At 38.5% G+C, this 15819-nt stretch overlaps 1 protein-coding gene across 2 annotated transcripts in view; it reads left to right on the top strand.

The window, feature by feature from the left end:
* Positions 1-15819, top strand: part of SPATA6 (spermatogenesis associated 6) — a 42670-nt gene that overhangs the window by 7406 nt on the left and 19445 nt on the right. For both annotated transcript variants that reach the window (XM_039711769.1, XM_039711768.1), the window contains exons 5-10: positions 981-1105; positions 5320-5400; positions 7229-7507; positions 9109-9196; positions 10814-10854; positions 11949-12118. In XM_039711769.1, coding sequence (XP_039567703.1) covers positions 981-1105; positions 5320-5400; positions 7229-7507; positions 9109-9196; positions 10814-10854; positions 11949-12118 — 784 coding nt within the window. The remainder of the gene's footprint in view (positions 1-980; positions 1106-5319; positions 5401-7228; positions 7508-9108; positions 9197-10813; positions 10855-11948; positions 12119-15819) is intronic.

Below are 15819 nucleotides of genomic sequence, written 5' to 3'. Positions count from 1 at the left end.
TTCTTTCCATTTTAATGGTGACCACTGGGAAAACTCTTATCCTCACTATAAGTATTACAGGTCTCTTGGGATGTGTGAAGATAATAAATAGCGATTTGTCATACTTCTGTTATTGGTTTGTGTGATTATAAAAATCTATTTTAATGAAATTCAAGTGTTCCCATGAATAATGTAAATCTGCATTTTATTGGAAATAAAGTCAAGTTTTAAAGAGGACTCATTTGGAAACTGTGGTATTAAAAGCACTCTCTGTCACTTGTCCTTAGTACTTTCAAGAAAACTACTGCTTCTCTCAGGTGACTTACCAGGCTGTTTACTTGAAGAAATGTATTGAATGGGGATTTTTTTTCTTTGTGGGAATGTAAAGGATCTTGCATAAAAATTTATTTTCAGGGCTCAGACATGGGTGTGATACAGCCCAACATAAGCTAGCAAGATGGCTGCAATAGCACAAGTTCCATTTCTTCACAGTATACATTCAAGGGTTTACCTCTAAAGAAAAGCATTTTTTTTCAGAAGTAGCAAGCCAGGGTGTTGATAAAATCTTAAAATAATTAATTTGCTGGTGCTTGTGTTTCTTTTTACTTCTGCCATTACTGTTCTGTAGTATGGAATGGTAGCTTGTCATAAGGGATTGGATGCCATTACTTGTTTTTTTTCTGTGGCATGGAAGGGAAAGAAAGAAGTACTGAAAAGTTACCTGAGGAAAACCTTTCATGTGCCTGTTATAGAAGAGTTAACACAATCTTCTTTAATTTTTTTTCCAGTAACATTGAAACATGGTTTCATAGTAGATTCTGCACATTTTTGCTGCTGATTTAACTTGATGAGGTTATTTCCTAGTGCTGTAGGAGTTTTAGAGCCATGCTGTTAATTTGTAAAGAGCAAAATTTATCCTGGTTTCAACATGGCTCTGTGTGTGGTGTCTGTGCTGTATGGCTTTGTCTATTTTCCAATTAAAGTATGTATTTTCTTTTTAGTGGGAAAAGTTCTAGCTACATATGAAGAAAATACAAGAGATTTCCTGTTCCCTGACCCTAAGCTTACCCATGGGCACCGTGGTTTGCAGCGTGAGGTTTTAATGAAGAGGTGCCCGTCTTTCACAGTGAGTGAATGTCTGTGGATTGTATTTATGACACAGTCTGCTTCACTGAAGAAACCCCTTGAACTGCTTCAAATGAAAAGCGATTACTTCTGACAGATTTTGCCATTTTAAGGTGTTCAATGTACAAATCCGCAGTTGAACTTCGGGGAAAGTATAATCTTTTTTCAAAATGCTTCAAGAAATTTATTTAATGTGGAAAAGTTAGTTTCCACTTGGTTTGCAGTGTGGCACCATGACATGTCTCCATTCAGTTTAATCTGTGATGCAGCTGGTGGCTGAAGGGATGCAGGAGATGTCATATTGACTTCATGGTTCTCAACAGAAGCCATGTAACCCTCCTCCTTGGTCCTTCTCCATAGCATTTTGGAACAATAGCTAATTGGCGGAATGAGTGCAATGAATTAATGCTAATTTTCTGGAGATAAGGGCTCAAGTACATGTTAAATGAAAATTAATTCATTTCACATTGCCCTTTCATCGAGTTTGACTGTTGAATCTTAATTTTCAGCAGAATAACCCAGGAAGGCACCGTAAGGAGGATGGTGATGATGTGTTTTGAGGTTTTTGTGGAGTTTTACTGGTGGGTTGGCAGGACATTTGGATAAGAACTCAATTACCCTGTCCGTTGTGGTTGGACTAAAAGCACATGGGAGGAGGAAAATGCTGATTAAAGTTCATTGTTATCTTTTAGCTGGTGTAGTCTTTCCCCAGAAAGGGCAACCTGGAAACTGCCCAGACACTTGCAATTAGAAGTGCTAATTTAGTGTCTAATGCTGTGTTACATTTGAATGAATTAAGGTTGTGATTTTGTGCTACAAAATGTCTGATTCTGCAGTAGCTTAAACTGTCCCTGCAAAAACAACCATTATTTTTTGGCTGTAGTATCTCTTTGATATGGCTCATTCCATGCATGGTGCTGTGACTCAAGAGATGGGGTGGGACTGTTTTGCTTTCATGCTGCTCACAGAATAGGTGCCTTTCTGGTGTTGAGAAAGAATAGGGAGGTAGGAACAAATGAAGTGATATTAGCTAAATGTTTTTCGATTTTTTTGTGAACAGAATATAGGGAGTCATCATACAAGCAGAGCTGCTAGACAAGTTTGATGGGTTTTGTCAAACTGGGTTATTTGAAACAAAAATTATGTATTTTCTAATAAAGAGAAGGTGCCATAATTTGTGAGCTGTGAGAAGATGTGGTCAGAGTAATTTGGATGTGTAGGTGATGAATGATGATGCTGTAGTAGCTTTAAAAAGTTGGCTGCTGTAAGACACAGGCATACTTCATGTCCTTGGGAGCAGCATAACAAAATCCATCTCTGCCCTGGAACAGGGACTGCAGAAGCCTTTGTTGTTCCATTCCATCTCCATAGCTTGAAAGTACAGTTTAAGAGACGATTTTGGCATAGTGACCCCCTTTCCAGGAATAATGCAGAAGCTGGGTTTGATGGCATTGGAGGGAGGTTCCCAAAAAGAGCTTCTTGTTCCTCTCCTCGCTTGCCAAATGGAATAACTATGAAAGGATTTTTACCTCCAGTAGAAATGCAGTCTCAAGTGCCTCCCTCTCCCAGCGTTCCCTGAGCTGTGCTGGCAAGTGTCTCTTGCTAAGTCTGTCAGCACGAAGCGCTGGATGTGAATGCTAAGCAAAAGGAAGTGTTAAACAAGGTCATGAGAACCCTCACATTATTCTTATGCTATGGAAACCATGTTCTTCCCACATAAAAAGTTATTTATAGCCAGCTGAGATGTTGAGTACTTTTGAATGGCAGCTGTGCTTCAGTGACACTTTGATTCCCAATAAATTTGTCTTTTATTAAAAAAACAAAGGTAGCAACAGTAAGGTTACAGTTGTGGAGTTCAGATAGGCAGTGACAAGCAGTGTCTGATTAACACTGCTAATCTGCCAGTTGGAAGGAATCCCAAGTTGAGAGGATCAAAACTCCTCCAGAAATCTGGCACTTGGCTGATAATGTCCCTGGCTAAATGTCTTACAAGGTTTACAAACTCAGTGTGCATGCAAGACAGGCCTCGAGTTATCTCTCCTGGTCCAGTGTTGCCCAGCTGAAGCTCTTGCTGGCTCTTCTGTATTTCTCTGCAACCTTCACCTTTCAGAATATGTTTATGCCTCGACTGTGGTAGTGATTTCTTACGGATGTTCTTATCTCTATTCCCCACCTTCATGCAGTATTTGTCACATTACTTAAAACAGTTCATTTTTAGCTATGCTATCTTCTGTTAACAGGCCAGTGTGAGGCCTGCCGTTATATTCCTATATACTTTTTTAAGCTAGAGTTGTACTTGTGTTCCTTACAGTCAAAAGCACATATTAGACTTGTATTCTTCTAAATCTGAACTACTTTTATACTTTTTCTGTGATCAAATTGGTGTTATGTCCCTTCTGTTTAATGATTGGTGCAGAGATGCTCAGGGATGCAGACACCACTAAGCCAGAAGCAGAAGAAGACATCCCAAAAACTTTCCATCTAGATTTTCATTTACAGATGTGTTTGGGGCTATATGATGGTCTTTACATAATTCTGTGTTGAATATCCTACAGAAATCCCTGATTTGGGAACTGAAGAAAATAGAGCAGATCCTCTGATGGCTTTGGCATGTGAGTTGCTTTTCACATATCCATGCCTGTGCATTCAAATGCCCTCCCATATTCCCTCTCCACAGACTATTTCTCCGAAGAAATCATAGTTTGTGTCATTTTTTAGGGATGAACACTTAACAATTTTGTAATCATTTCCAGTCTTAGTAAGAGCAGTAGGTGCTCTATTGTTGCATTTTGTAGTAGACTTACTAATTCTGATGTGTCCTTTTTTAAATTGTTGATAGCACTTGACAATTCATTAGTAATAAAAATGAGTTGATTAAAGATGATCAGGCTTAAAACCTCTTTTATGTGCCATAACTTGACTTGATTGAATCCTGGACTCTGTTAATTGCTCTGACTGAGCTTTCTTGGCATTTTTGTCATTTGATTTCCATAATCTATCCTGGGGCCAGATCATGTTCCCTAATGGGAAATCAGTGTTTAGGCAGGTGGTAGAGAATAGTTTGGTTAATCAATAGACTTCACTCATGAAGTTCCTGCTAATTCCTATGCATGTGGGACAGTCACAAACAGACCCAGCTCCTTTTCATGTCTCAGTGATTTTGTGTGTTCATGTGCACAAATGCCTGTGGCACTGAGATGTCTCAGGCAGCAAATTCTGTCCATGTTGAAAGAAGAGGGGGTAGAAATTTTTGGGGGCACTTGATTCTCTCTTGGATTCTGCAGAGCTGTATAGGATGCACATAGATGATTGCCACTTGTTTATAGCATATGTGGCATTTAGTTCTTTTATGCCTTTTTTAATTCTGCTATTTGGGAAATAATGCTTGTGTGTTGTAATCCCTGTCCTTTACACCCAGTAAATTCTGAATGCATTGACCAGATGCTCAGTGAATAGAAGGGCAATAGTTTTCTGAGGTGTTGTGTTCCTAGCCATGGCTGCAGTAAAAGGTGAGTGGAACAGAAGCTGCTAGTCAAGTAGAAATGGAGGGACCTGCTGGCCATTGCTGTGTGTGCTGTGCTTCACCAGGACGCCCCGTGGGACCCCACTGATTCCAACTGGGACAAATTAGGGCTGCCCCATGGGCAGGAGGGGATTGTGAAGGGGTGGAACGTGGTTACAGAATAAGGGAGGGATCAACAGAAATCAGACTACTCCAAAGATTACAGAATGAAGGGTATTCTTAGTCATACTGTTAAAAAGGAATAGTTATTTGCAGTGTGATTGACTGATTAAGCAAAATGTTTTTACAAATGAGATGGCACAACTGAGACTGTTCTCAAACAAGTTTACAAAGTTAGCATTAATGAAACTTCTAGAGCATGACTGAAATTTTTATTGATGCCATATAGCATGGCATGAAAAATCTTTAAAAGTGCTTTTGACAAAAAAATGTATTAAAATAAAAGTCAGACCTTAATTGTTGTACAAAAGCAGTGTAATCATCTGTAATTGAATTGTCAGAAATGCAAATGTTAGCATCTTGACATTTACCATTGCTGTTCTGTCTTTTCTAATTATCTTTATTAAAGGCTGAAATTAACAAAGGAAATGGCTGAAAATTAGGAATGGTTTGTTACATTAGGTGACATTTACCTCTTTGATACCCTTTATCTTGAGTTGAAGCTTGATGTGCAATTATTGTCTCTCTTCTAGGGAATTGCACCAAAATTGAGATTTTCTACAACCTGCCTTATTTCAGACAGTCTGTTAGTCTTAGGAAGGAGTCACATACAGGTTAGCACAATTTAATTGTTTGCAATTTCTAGATTTAATATTGATAGCCTCGCTTCCAATTTTTGCATGTGCTGCTCACTTCAAACTTTCCTCATTCTTTTGTTGTGGTTAAAGCAGGTATCATGGGTGCTTGACAACTTGATTAAATTTTTAATCAAGTATGAGTAAAGAGTGGGTTTGGTGCATGACAGTAGATGCTGAGAGTTCCTTGAATCTGAAACAATTATCAGCTGCTGTGTTCTGTGATCAGCTGAAGTGTCAGACCCTGGTGCATTTGTGCATGGGAAGATGCCTTCTCACCATTTGTTACTGACACTTAAAATTAAGAACAGTAAAAACTAGGTGAAGTTAAAGAAGGTACATTATTAAACCAGACCAATTAATTTAATTGTTTTCCATAACTGTATCATTGACAGTAATGGAAATGCAGATTTTTGTTGAAAAGGCCATCACCTATATTAATCTGGAAAGGCTGCTTTTGCATCAAGTAAAGTCAAAGGTGAAGTAGCACTCTTCTCTGGTCTTACAGATTGGAATTTTGGTTTGGATTTCTGGCGCAAGCTGTCATGTAGTTACTCTTACAACCTCCCTTTTTTGCTGTAATATTGAAAAATGGTGCAGCATCACTGAAAGGGAATGGTTGTCAGGAAGGCTTGTGTGCAAAGACATTTAGGTAACTTTGACCTGTTGGTGGCATTGCTGATGACTTCAATGAGAACTTTCTTCCAAATTTAGCAAATGAAATGTATCGAGACGGAAAAAGAATTAAAAATCAGTGAAAATTGTCATTGTCAGAAAAGTGGCTTCAGTGAAGGTGACTTGAATAAGGCAATTTGATTTAAAATTTAAACTGTTCCTAAAAGTATCTGTGAATGGCAGCTCAGATTTGCTTGTGTTGCACTGAAGGTCCAGTTTCACAACTGGTGTGAGTCAGGAGCAGCATCACCTGCTTCTGGTGCAGCTGAGCTTAGTCTTAGAGAATTAGGTCTGGCTTTGTGTGGGCCAGGTCCTTTCTGTGTCTCACTATCAGCTGCACCAGTGAGTTCAGATTCTGTCAATACACAACAAACACACAGCCTCAGCCTCACTGGCTGGCTGTAGGGGGAAAGGCTTGAAGGCAAGCTGGACATTTTATTTCTGGGTTCATCTGAACCAAAGCAGTCCATGTAACATTCAGATTTAGGGCTAACGTCAACTAACTCCAGCTTGAAAAAGAATTTCTAACAGAAAGAGTATTATTTTTCTCCTTTTATTATCATTTTTTTCTTCTTTTATTAGTTCTTTACACTTAAGGGAACTAATAAATTCACCATAATCCAAGAAAATACAAATTTTAGAGAATGTAGTTGCACTTCTTCTGGAGCTTTAGACAAATCTAAATGCATATAATTTAAACTATTAAAAAGGCTCCTATTTTAATTTGTCTTGTACTTTAAAGGTTAACAATTTTAAAATAAAAGCTTAAACAGATGAAAATATGCCTCAAATCTGTGTATGGCTAATTCGGGTAAACTTTGTATTAAAGGAACTTGTGACAAAATTCAATTTAATTTTTAGAATCTCCACTAACTCTGTGAGAAAGCTAATTGAGTAAGTGTTAGACACTTAACATCTAGCATGCAGTACTAAATGTTTAACCTTCTTTTGGTTTCAGAGAAAATGGTAAACATGTTGTTTTTTAAATTGCTGTTTGATTCTAGTTTTATGAGGGGAACTTCAGCTGCCACGGCATCTCTTTCTAGTAAAATTTTTCCTTCCTTTTTTGCATTATGTTGAGCAATCTTTATCCTACACTGTCAAATCAGATCATTTCTCTTCTTCACTTCAGACTGATCAGAACTGCGTGTATCATCCAACCCTGAATGGAAGAATGCCCCCAAGGGTGTCAAAGAAAAGCCCTCCTTCAGCAGAGAAGGGCAGACAGAGCTTGGTGGTGAGGAGCTACGAGCAGCCCACCATCGCCTCCAAGTCGCGCTCGCCGTCCCCGTACACCAAGCGCCGCATGTGCGAGCTCTCGGAGGAGGCCAGGCAGAGACTGGCCCACCTCAACCTGGGCCCTCACGAGTTCAGGAGAGACACTGACAAACCTCCCTTTGTCATCAGACGGGTTTGTATTCGCTCCAAGGTGTTCCCAGCTTAATCTCGGTTCAAATGTTGTTCTTTCACTAAACAGCGCTCCAAAAATTCATTCAGTTCTTAGTTTAGATGAATAATTTTTTTCCTCTCCTTAACAGACTGTCACAGAGTGATTTAAATGTAAAATTAACTAAAATAAAATTTCTTTTATCCGCTTTACTAACAGACAAAGATCAAATTCTTTCATGAATATCTTGGTTAAATTCTCTGAGGCCCCATTTCTTTTCTTCCAGCACACTAGACAGGATAATAGGTGTATAAATTCAGCTTGGAAGTAATTGATATTAGTATTAACAATTCCTGAATAAGACTTTAAAGAAAGAGTGTCTAGTCACATTACGAACACTTACACTTCCTCTCTTTCAACTTTTTTTTATGTTGGCATCCTGTGATCTTTGGAACACTTCCTTTCCTCAGAGCTACATCTCAAACACTTTGACTTTGAGTTCATAACATAAGGACATTTTGCCATACATGAAAAATTGTCCTGAAATTAGGTACTTATTTAAAGAAATTGTGTGTAGCTCTTTTAAAATGAAGAGGCTACATTTCCCAGTCACTTGGAGGATCATATACTCTTTTTTTTCCCCTCTTAATTGTTCTTCTTATTGCAACAATTCTCTGTTTTTGGAAAATCACTTTGAATTTGTAGAGGTAGAAATGGGATTGTTATACTCTGTGCTGTGGCATTATGATTTCTCTGCAGTCCTGGGCACTTACCACAACCAGTTAGATAATCAAGTGGTTAAATAGTTTGCTTCTACCTTATCTTTTTACTAGTATCGGTGCTAATTAATTAAAAATGTATTGTCAAAGTTTAGAATTCTTTCCCAAGTTTTATTCTACATATAACTACCTTTTAGAAATTAAAAATTATCTGAATAAATCATTAATCATTCATCAATCTACTGTTTCTCTCAAATATTTTTCTTTTAACTCCTTTCATTTAATTCTTCTGGTTCTGGATCTATAGGTGAAGTTCACAGTTTAATTATACTATCATTAACACTGTTTATTGATTTTCAATGCTTGGTTATGTTTGTAAAAAAAAAAGGAGAAAGCTTGTCTCTTAATTCAGCATGTCCTGACTGTCATGGCCTTTCTAGATTGATAATTCTCCTTTTAGGGCATCTTTGCTGCTGAGAACTCTTTTGGCCTGGAGATTTCGTGTTATGAAGATCAAAATTGGATTATATTAAATGTAACTTTTTAATTAGGAAGAGATTCGGATCTCTCTTGGTGAGATCTGAGCTGTTTAGAATAAATATGAGATACCAGGAATTGTTTAAAAAGACTGCAGACATTACAGATTAAGGAGAAACAATCTGTATTTTCCCTTTCTTTGAACAATAGGATATTCAGAGTTTTCTAGACCTTTCTAGCACTGTTTCTGTTTATGCACAGTGTTGCTAATAATACACACAAACCAAGTGCTATGAAAATAGTCTAAAATAGTATTTAAATAAAGTAAAATATTGTAGAAAATACCAGTTGTGGACTTACTAACAAAACCAGAAAAAACAGGGATTGATACATCTGACACTGAGTATTTTAACAGTATTTTTGCTTCAGGTTGGACAACCAAGTCCTGGTGCTAAACTTCATTCCTGGTGTTCCCAGCGAGAAAGCACAGCTGAAGCCTGGCCCAAGGCACCCTATGGTCAGTATTTTCTGCTATATGTCTCATAACTGCTTTTGATTTCTTCAGGAAGCAGTTTTATTTGGGGCTTTTTATTATTATTTGAGTTTTCTTTTATTTATGATGCAAATGTCACTCTGTGATGGAGAAAAAGCTGTTAGTTCTTCCTAGGAAAAGGAAGAATACTGAATAAATTACTCCTTCAAAGGGTGCCCTTGAATAGTTCCTTACCTCATGAAGCTTGCAACATAGTTCTACATGACTTGAAAATAGGAGAGAATTCCAAAGCTCAGATGAGTGCTCTGTTTCACTCGCTTTTTTGTTGAGTTGGATGGTGGAGAAAATCTTCACTATGGTTTGTGGGTGTGTTGATCAGGCTTGGGGTATTGATTATTTTGAAGTTCAGGGGCTCTGTTCCTTCAAAAATGAGTAAATTTTTTTTCAGCAGTATTTGTGAGTAGTGGATCAGTGACTTACCATTATTAATGAGCATCCAGGATGTGCTCCAGTATCTGCTTCAGCATCCTTTGGTATCAGTAAGTGAGAGTTTAATAAAAAGTGTGGGACCAGAAATTTAAGAAAGCACCCTAAAACTTGATTTTATTGCACGTCTTACAATATGAGGATTTTAATGAGTCTCATCAGTATTTGTTTATGTGAGCTCTGCCTCATTTTTATTTCATTTCCTCACTAATTATAATTTGTTACACAGCAAATCATTATGAACGTGTTATTTTACATTTGTTCTTTGTCATTGCACTGGGTGCTGGATTTTAAAGGTTTCACATCCCCTTTGGGAACAGATTTGCCAGTCTGTGATGGCTGGGTAATGGAACAGACCAGATCATCTGATACCATTGCACACTTACAAAATGAGCTGGTGGTTTCTGGCCAGTATTTAGGAGACCAGAATCTACCTCACTATTAATCCAGAAGATTCTGTGGTCACCTCTCTGTGTCTTGAGGCTTAACTGTAACTTCTGAGAAGAACAGATCCTTAGGATTAGAAATCTTAATGCAGACAGTACAGTTTAGTCCCTTTTTGCTTTTCCTGGGTCACAGTGTGAGGGTTGTTCAGTACAAACTGGTAGAACAGATCAAGAAGGATGATTTAATGTCAGCCTCTCAGGGATGAGGTGCATATTGACACTGGTGAAAAATCCTGACCCAGGATGGGCCTGAGAGTTTCTCTGTGTGTTTCTCTGGGCTTTGTATTTGTGTCTGTGAGTCAGTAGTGAAGGAAGGAATGCAGAGGTGATAGAAGAGATACTCACAGGGAAACTTGCTCAGAGATGGTTAGTAAGGCAGAGCAATGTACATGGAAATTTTGGGGAGTGGTAGAGCTTGTTTTGATACTGATTTAAGCAACAAATACTGAAACAAAATGTGCCACATCTGCCTGTGCAGAAGATGGTGCCTACACTGATTCATTACTGCAAACATTGTATTCCATTTAATGGGAAGTCATGGTTTTCAGCTAAAGAAGGTGATTTCCTGAAATATACTGAGGAGACAAAGAAAACGCTTTAGTTTTGTTTGTGAGGACTGACAGGATGCTTTATAAAAGATTTCATAGAATTTAGGAAATGCAAATGTATTTTTGATTTCTTCTGTCATGTTCCTTTTTTCCTTCTCCAGATCCTTCTCCTCTCAACAGCTACAGACCCAAGAAAACTGAAGTGAGTACTTGCAAGTGGTTTTGCTTATACACTGTTTTTTGGGAAGCTCTGAAATTCCCAGTCATTCTTGGGTTGTCTTGTATAAGTAGTTTGAAACTTTATCTACTGTAATATTAGAAGCAACAAAAAGGACATTTTAAATCTTATCTAGCCTAGTTAAGGCCTGCTGACAGATTGTTTCCAAACAGTAGAAGGAAACTTAGCACTCTTCAAAGATAAAGAAGCCCTCACATACAGAATTTGCTTTTCCTTGGCATTAAGGCTTGCAGAAAGGCCATAGAAGAGCCTTTAAAGGCCCTTTGCATTTGCCTTACCAGTTATCCTGGACCATTGTTTCCATGTGTGAAAGATGGCACTAGTACTACTGGGAAACACTGTTGTGTTATTTCACATCCTTTCTTTTTCAGATTTTGGCTTCTTTCTGTATTAAAAGAATCTAAAGATTAATGTCAGGGTCGTTTTGGGTTTGGGAGGCTTTATTCATTATGTCCTCATTTAGTTGTTTTTTTGCCTGTGTTCCTGAAGTACTGTAAAAATTGTGGTTTTAGGCATTTATGTCTGCCATCCTAGATTTCCTGATGGCTGGGAAAACTGATGATAATAGGGAGTAGAAAAGAAAGGCAACTATGAGGATAAACCTCGATATATATGTTAAGCACACTTATGTCAGGCTCAAAACTTTCATTACCAAGGGCTGTAATTCTGTGTATCATGTGAATCTAATGTATTGTGCTGCCTCTGGATTCTTCCATGGGTTGTTTAGGCTCTCAGGCATTATTCTGAATCTGTGAGATTCCTGGGAAGCCTTCAAGTCGTGGAGTCAAGTCAACTACTCAGAAAACTTGATAAAAACGCTGTTGCAGTAGAGTTTCACATAAGATGGTGTGTTAGTTACCAACAGATTCCTCTGAGACTTGTTGATTTACTTCAGACCATGGATTTTTGTATGGAATGAGTGTCCTTGTTCTTTCCCCAGCAGACAGATACTCCTGAATGAATATACGATCTTTAACTTTCAGGTTGAGAAATAAAAACATGAAAATTGTACGTCTTGATGTTTGTAATAAATTTTAGTTTGGTGGGGTATTTTTCAGGCAAAATCTACCAGTGGAAAAGGCTTGGACAGTTTTGCTGTTTGCAAGAAGGATGTGAGCCCAGATCCATCCAACAGAGAGTCCCATTCTGCTGCTTTGGAGCGTTCAGCAACTCCAGCAGTTCGGGAGTCTCCGAGTTCTGTGCTGAGTCGATCTTCTCTGAGGGAAAGGTAATGCCCTGGTTTGGTTCATGACATTCTGGAATTAGGAATATGAGCTGATGATAGCAATGCCTACATGACTGTAGTTTGCATGTTTGGAGGTGTGAGGGCTGAAGAGACTGAAGAATCTTCCTGCAACAGCTATGTTGTTGTTTGACTTTCCTTTTGCTGTGTTTGCCATCACCTCTGCCTGATGATTACAATCCTAGTAACATGGCAGTGAAAATCTCTGAAATGGTGACACCCTGGATTTCAGGGTGCCAATGTCCATCTGGAACAGAGAATGAATAAATCATCACTTAAATGAATCATCACTGTTACAGAGGTGATTGGAATCTCAGGAATGTAAATGCAGATATGTAAAAATGGCAAGTAAAATTTACAGTAGGTACTTGGAAACCTTTTTTCCATCTGACTTTTCACAAGGATTTTGAGCACGTACTTATGTCTGTGCTGTACTCAGATGTGTGACTGGTGTGCATAACATGCTTGGGCTAGCTTTAATCTACTCTGTGTGTTATTTTCCAATCTTTTCACTTTGTTGACATCTTAAGATTTTGGGTTTGATTTTTTGAGTGGAAATGAGAACCTCTGCAGCAATTGTGTGCATATTAATTTATATATTTCAATTCTTTTTCTTAGCTATCTCCACTGACCCCAGTGGGACTGGGTTGGGGACAGTTTCAAATACCCGTTAATTCGGTGGATTTCAGTCCCTGGGTTAATATTGTGGGACAGCTTCCCAGATTCAGTGTCTTATGAGGGTGAGATGGAAGAAATGTCAAAAATGTAACAGATGGTTTCATGCTTAAACCCTCCAATCCTTCAAGGAGAGTATTCCCTGTTTCCTGCTGAGCAGAACGTGTCCTTGGTGCTTCTCTTGTAGCACCAAGTAGCAAGTTACTGGTTGGCTTTCTGGGAGCAGAAAAACTGTATGCAAAGCTAGGCGTGAGTAAGCAAATAGATAAAAGAATTGTGAGAAGATAAGGATTAAACTGATGACCCATCCTAAATGCTGAAGATGTGCTTTGGTGACCAGTTCACACTCTGTTACCATTTGTACCAAGTTAGTCGGTGCTTGCAGGTTGCATTTCACAGCCTACACACAGCCTAATGCTTGCTTCCAAAATAGAAAAACTGTCTCAGTTTTTTCTTTAAAAAGAAAAATGACAGATGGCAGGTGGGGACTGAATTTTTAATACTCACAAAGATCAAGTTGGTGTTTTAACATCTTCCTCTGCTTGAAAACTTGTTTGTTAGTTGTTCTGTGTAATAATGCATCTTGGAAAGTGTTATGCAGAGATTAGGATGTATCTGGGGTTTGAAGGAGGCTTCTTTGTCATCTTGTCTGCCTCCCCACTCTCTGACAATGTTTGTGCATTAGTTACCCATATCTGGGAAGAGATATTGTCATGGTAACTTTTTTATCCTTTCTTCAGCTGGACTCTTTTTGGGGGGTTGAGGCCAAATTATATACACATTTTATTTAGAGCTGATGGGGTGCCTTCTATTGATAGCAGGAAAGTCTTGTATGTTGTGAGCTGCTGTTACATGCACAGTAATTTAGTCGTCTGCCAGTTAATCTTGAACTTGTCTGAATGTTCTTGCTTTTTCTCTTTATGAGCCTCTCTCCAGAAGAGATTTCTGATCTTGTGAAATTATGTTTTTTCTTCTTATTAAAGCAAATGTTCTCAGCTCTTCAGAGCTGTAACATCTCTTTATGTAAAATATGTAACCATTTACTTCTGTCATCAGAAAAAAAAATCAAAATGAGAAATAAAGGGCATAGTCTAAAAAAAATTGATCTCTATTTCATGCTTCTGAGATAACAATGGTTTTAGCTGATTGTGTACTGAGAGTTATACTTGGAATGATAAACATGGTTTAGAGGTCAGTGTTTGGAAATGCATGCAAACGCTGCTGTTCAGATCATAGAAATACAGAGGAAATCAGTGCACTGAAAGTAAAGCAGTGTTAGTGTAATTGCAAGAATATGGAGTCTTATCTCACAGTATTTGGTGTTTATTTCCTCTATTTTATTTTGAATTACAAAGACAAATTGCTTAGCATATCCAGGCTACTGTTTTTAATGCTAGTCAACCCACAGTCAATATGAAACTTGACTCCCCACCTCGACCTTTAGTTCTCTCTTTTCCCTTTCTTTTTAAAAAGTAGTGTGAAGTGACTGGCTGCCTTCTTGGGAGTGTGTCCCAGAGCCCTGCTGTGTGGTTGTTAAACCACTGCAATACTTTTCAGTGAGATAGAAATTGGGGTCTTGTACAAGGTCCTCCGAGCCCTTTTGTATCCTCCCTGGCAGTTTCCAGTCCTTTTCTTTGAGCCTGCTAGAGACACCACAAATCAATCCTCTTCCCCTTTCCTCTGAGATTTCAGTCAGAAGCAGAACTGTAAATAGATTTACTATTGAACAAGACAGCCAAGTTTTGAATATTGATTTTTCATACTTTCTTTTTACATTTTTTCGTTATGTACATCATCTAAGGAAAGCATTTGCTGATGTTGGAAGCTGACAGTCAGCAGTGATGTGGCCATACAACCCTCCAGAGGTCCCTACCAGCCCCCACTATTCCCTGATTCTGTGAGGTTTGATTACAACCCCTGTGCAGAGCAGTGGCACTCACAGACCCTCGAGTTCCTGCCCATAGTGTGTGCCCCACAGTGTGCCAAGGCAGTTGTTTGGTGGGTTGTGCAGAGAGGAGCATCCTGGACATCCTGGGTGCTTTGGGAAAGAGCGTTCATACTCTGTCCTTTCACTGCTGCTTCAGGAAAGCAAAACTGGAGTCCAGTCCTTGCTTTCATGGTGCACAGACATCCTCACACACTCCTAGAAGATGGATTTTTCTTGGGGACTTACAAGCTAAGCCTTCCTTGCAGCACAGAAACCTGCAGCAAAGTACCTGTCAGAAAGAAAGGGAGAAATAGTGAGATGGATTCCATAAGGTCAAAAAGTCCTTTGAACAGAGCTGTATGCTGGCACAAGAAAAATCCTTTCCTCAAGAGACTACAACAATCATGGGAGTATTTGACTATTTCTGTTCTGTGAGAGGCAAAGCTACTTCTCGTGCATTTGGGATCAAAGGAGTCTTTTTCCTTCTCTGGAAATAGCATGCTTCTACTTTTGTTTCCAGATTGAAGTGCAGTTCGATAGCTTTTTTCATGTTCTCCTGGTTATGCTGCTGAAATGTGATCTTGCCTGCTATAAAATTTAACAAAAACCTAAGTTCTCTTTGAAGTGAGACAGAGGTTAAGTGTCTGGATAAGATGCCCTTCTGTAATATTCCTGTATTGTTTTACTACCATCTTTTTATATTCTCATTTTCCTAGTACTAGAGAAATAACAGCATGAAGTTAGATACTGGTAATGATAGATATAATGACAGACACTAATAGATACTAATGAAATACTAGATCCTATGTGAAGTCTTTGAAAACACCAGTTATCAGAATTTTTGGCTTCAGTGATCTTGAAAACGATCATCCCAGGATCTTGGGGGTTATTTTTATTGCACAGCAAAAACCAAAAACAGGTGGTTCACCTGATATTTTAGAAACTGGCATGCATCCTGAGACAGGGTTTGCTTCTGCAAGAGGGTATGTTTTAAGTTTTGAGAACTCCTGATGAAAAGTAGAACACTGAAAAATATTGCAGACTTCTTAGGAAAAAGCTTGTTCTCAGGAGAGGTTGTACTTTG

The sequence above is a fragment of the Passer montanus genome, unplaced genomic scaffold (assembly GCF_014805655.1).
Source record: "Passer montanus isolate IOZ18808 unplaced genomic scaffold, ASM1480565v1 scaffold25, whole genome shotgun sequence".
Lineage (NCBI taxonomy): Eukaryota > Metazoa > Chordata > Aves > Passeriformes > Passeridae > Passer > Passer montanus.
Note: the sequence above shows the minus strand (reverse complement) of the source record. Positions and strands in the feature narration are given on the sequence as shown.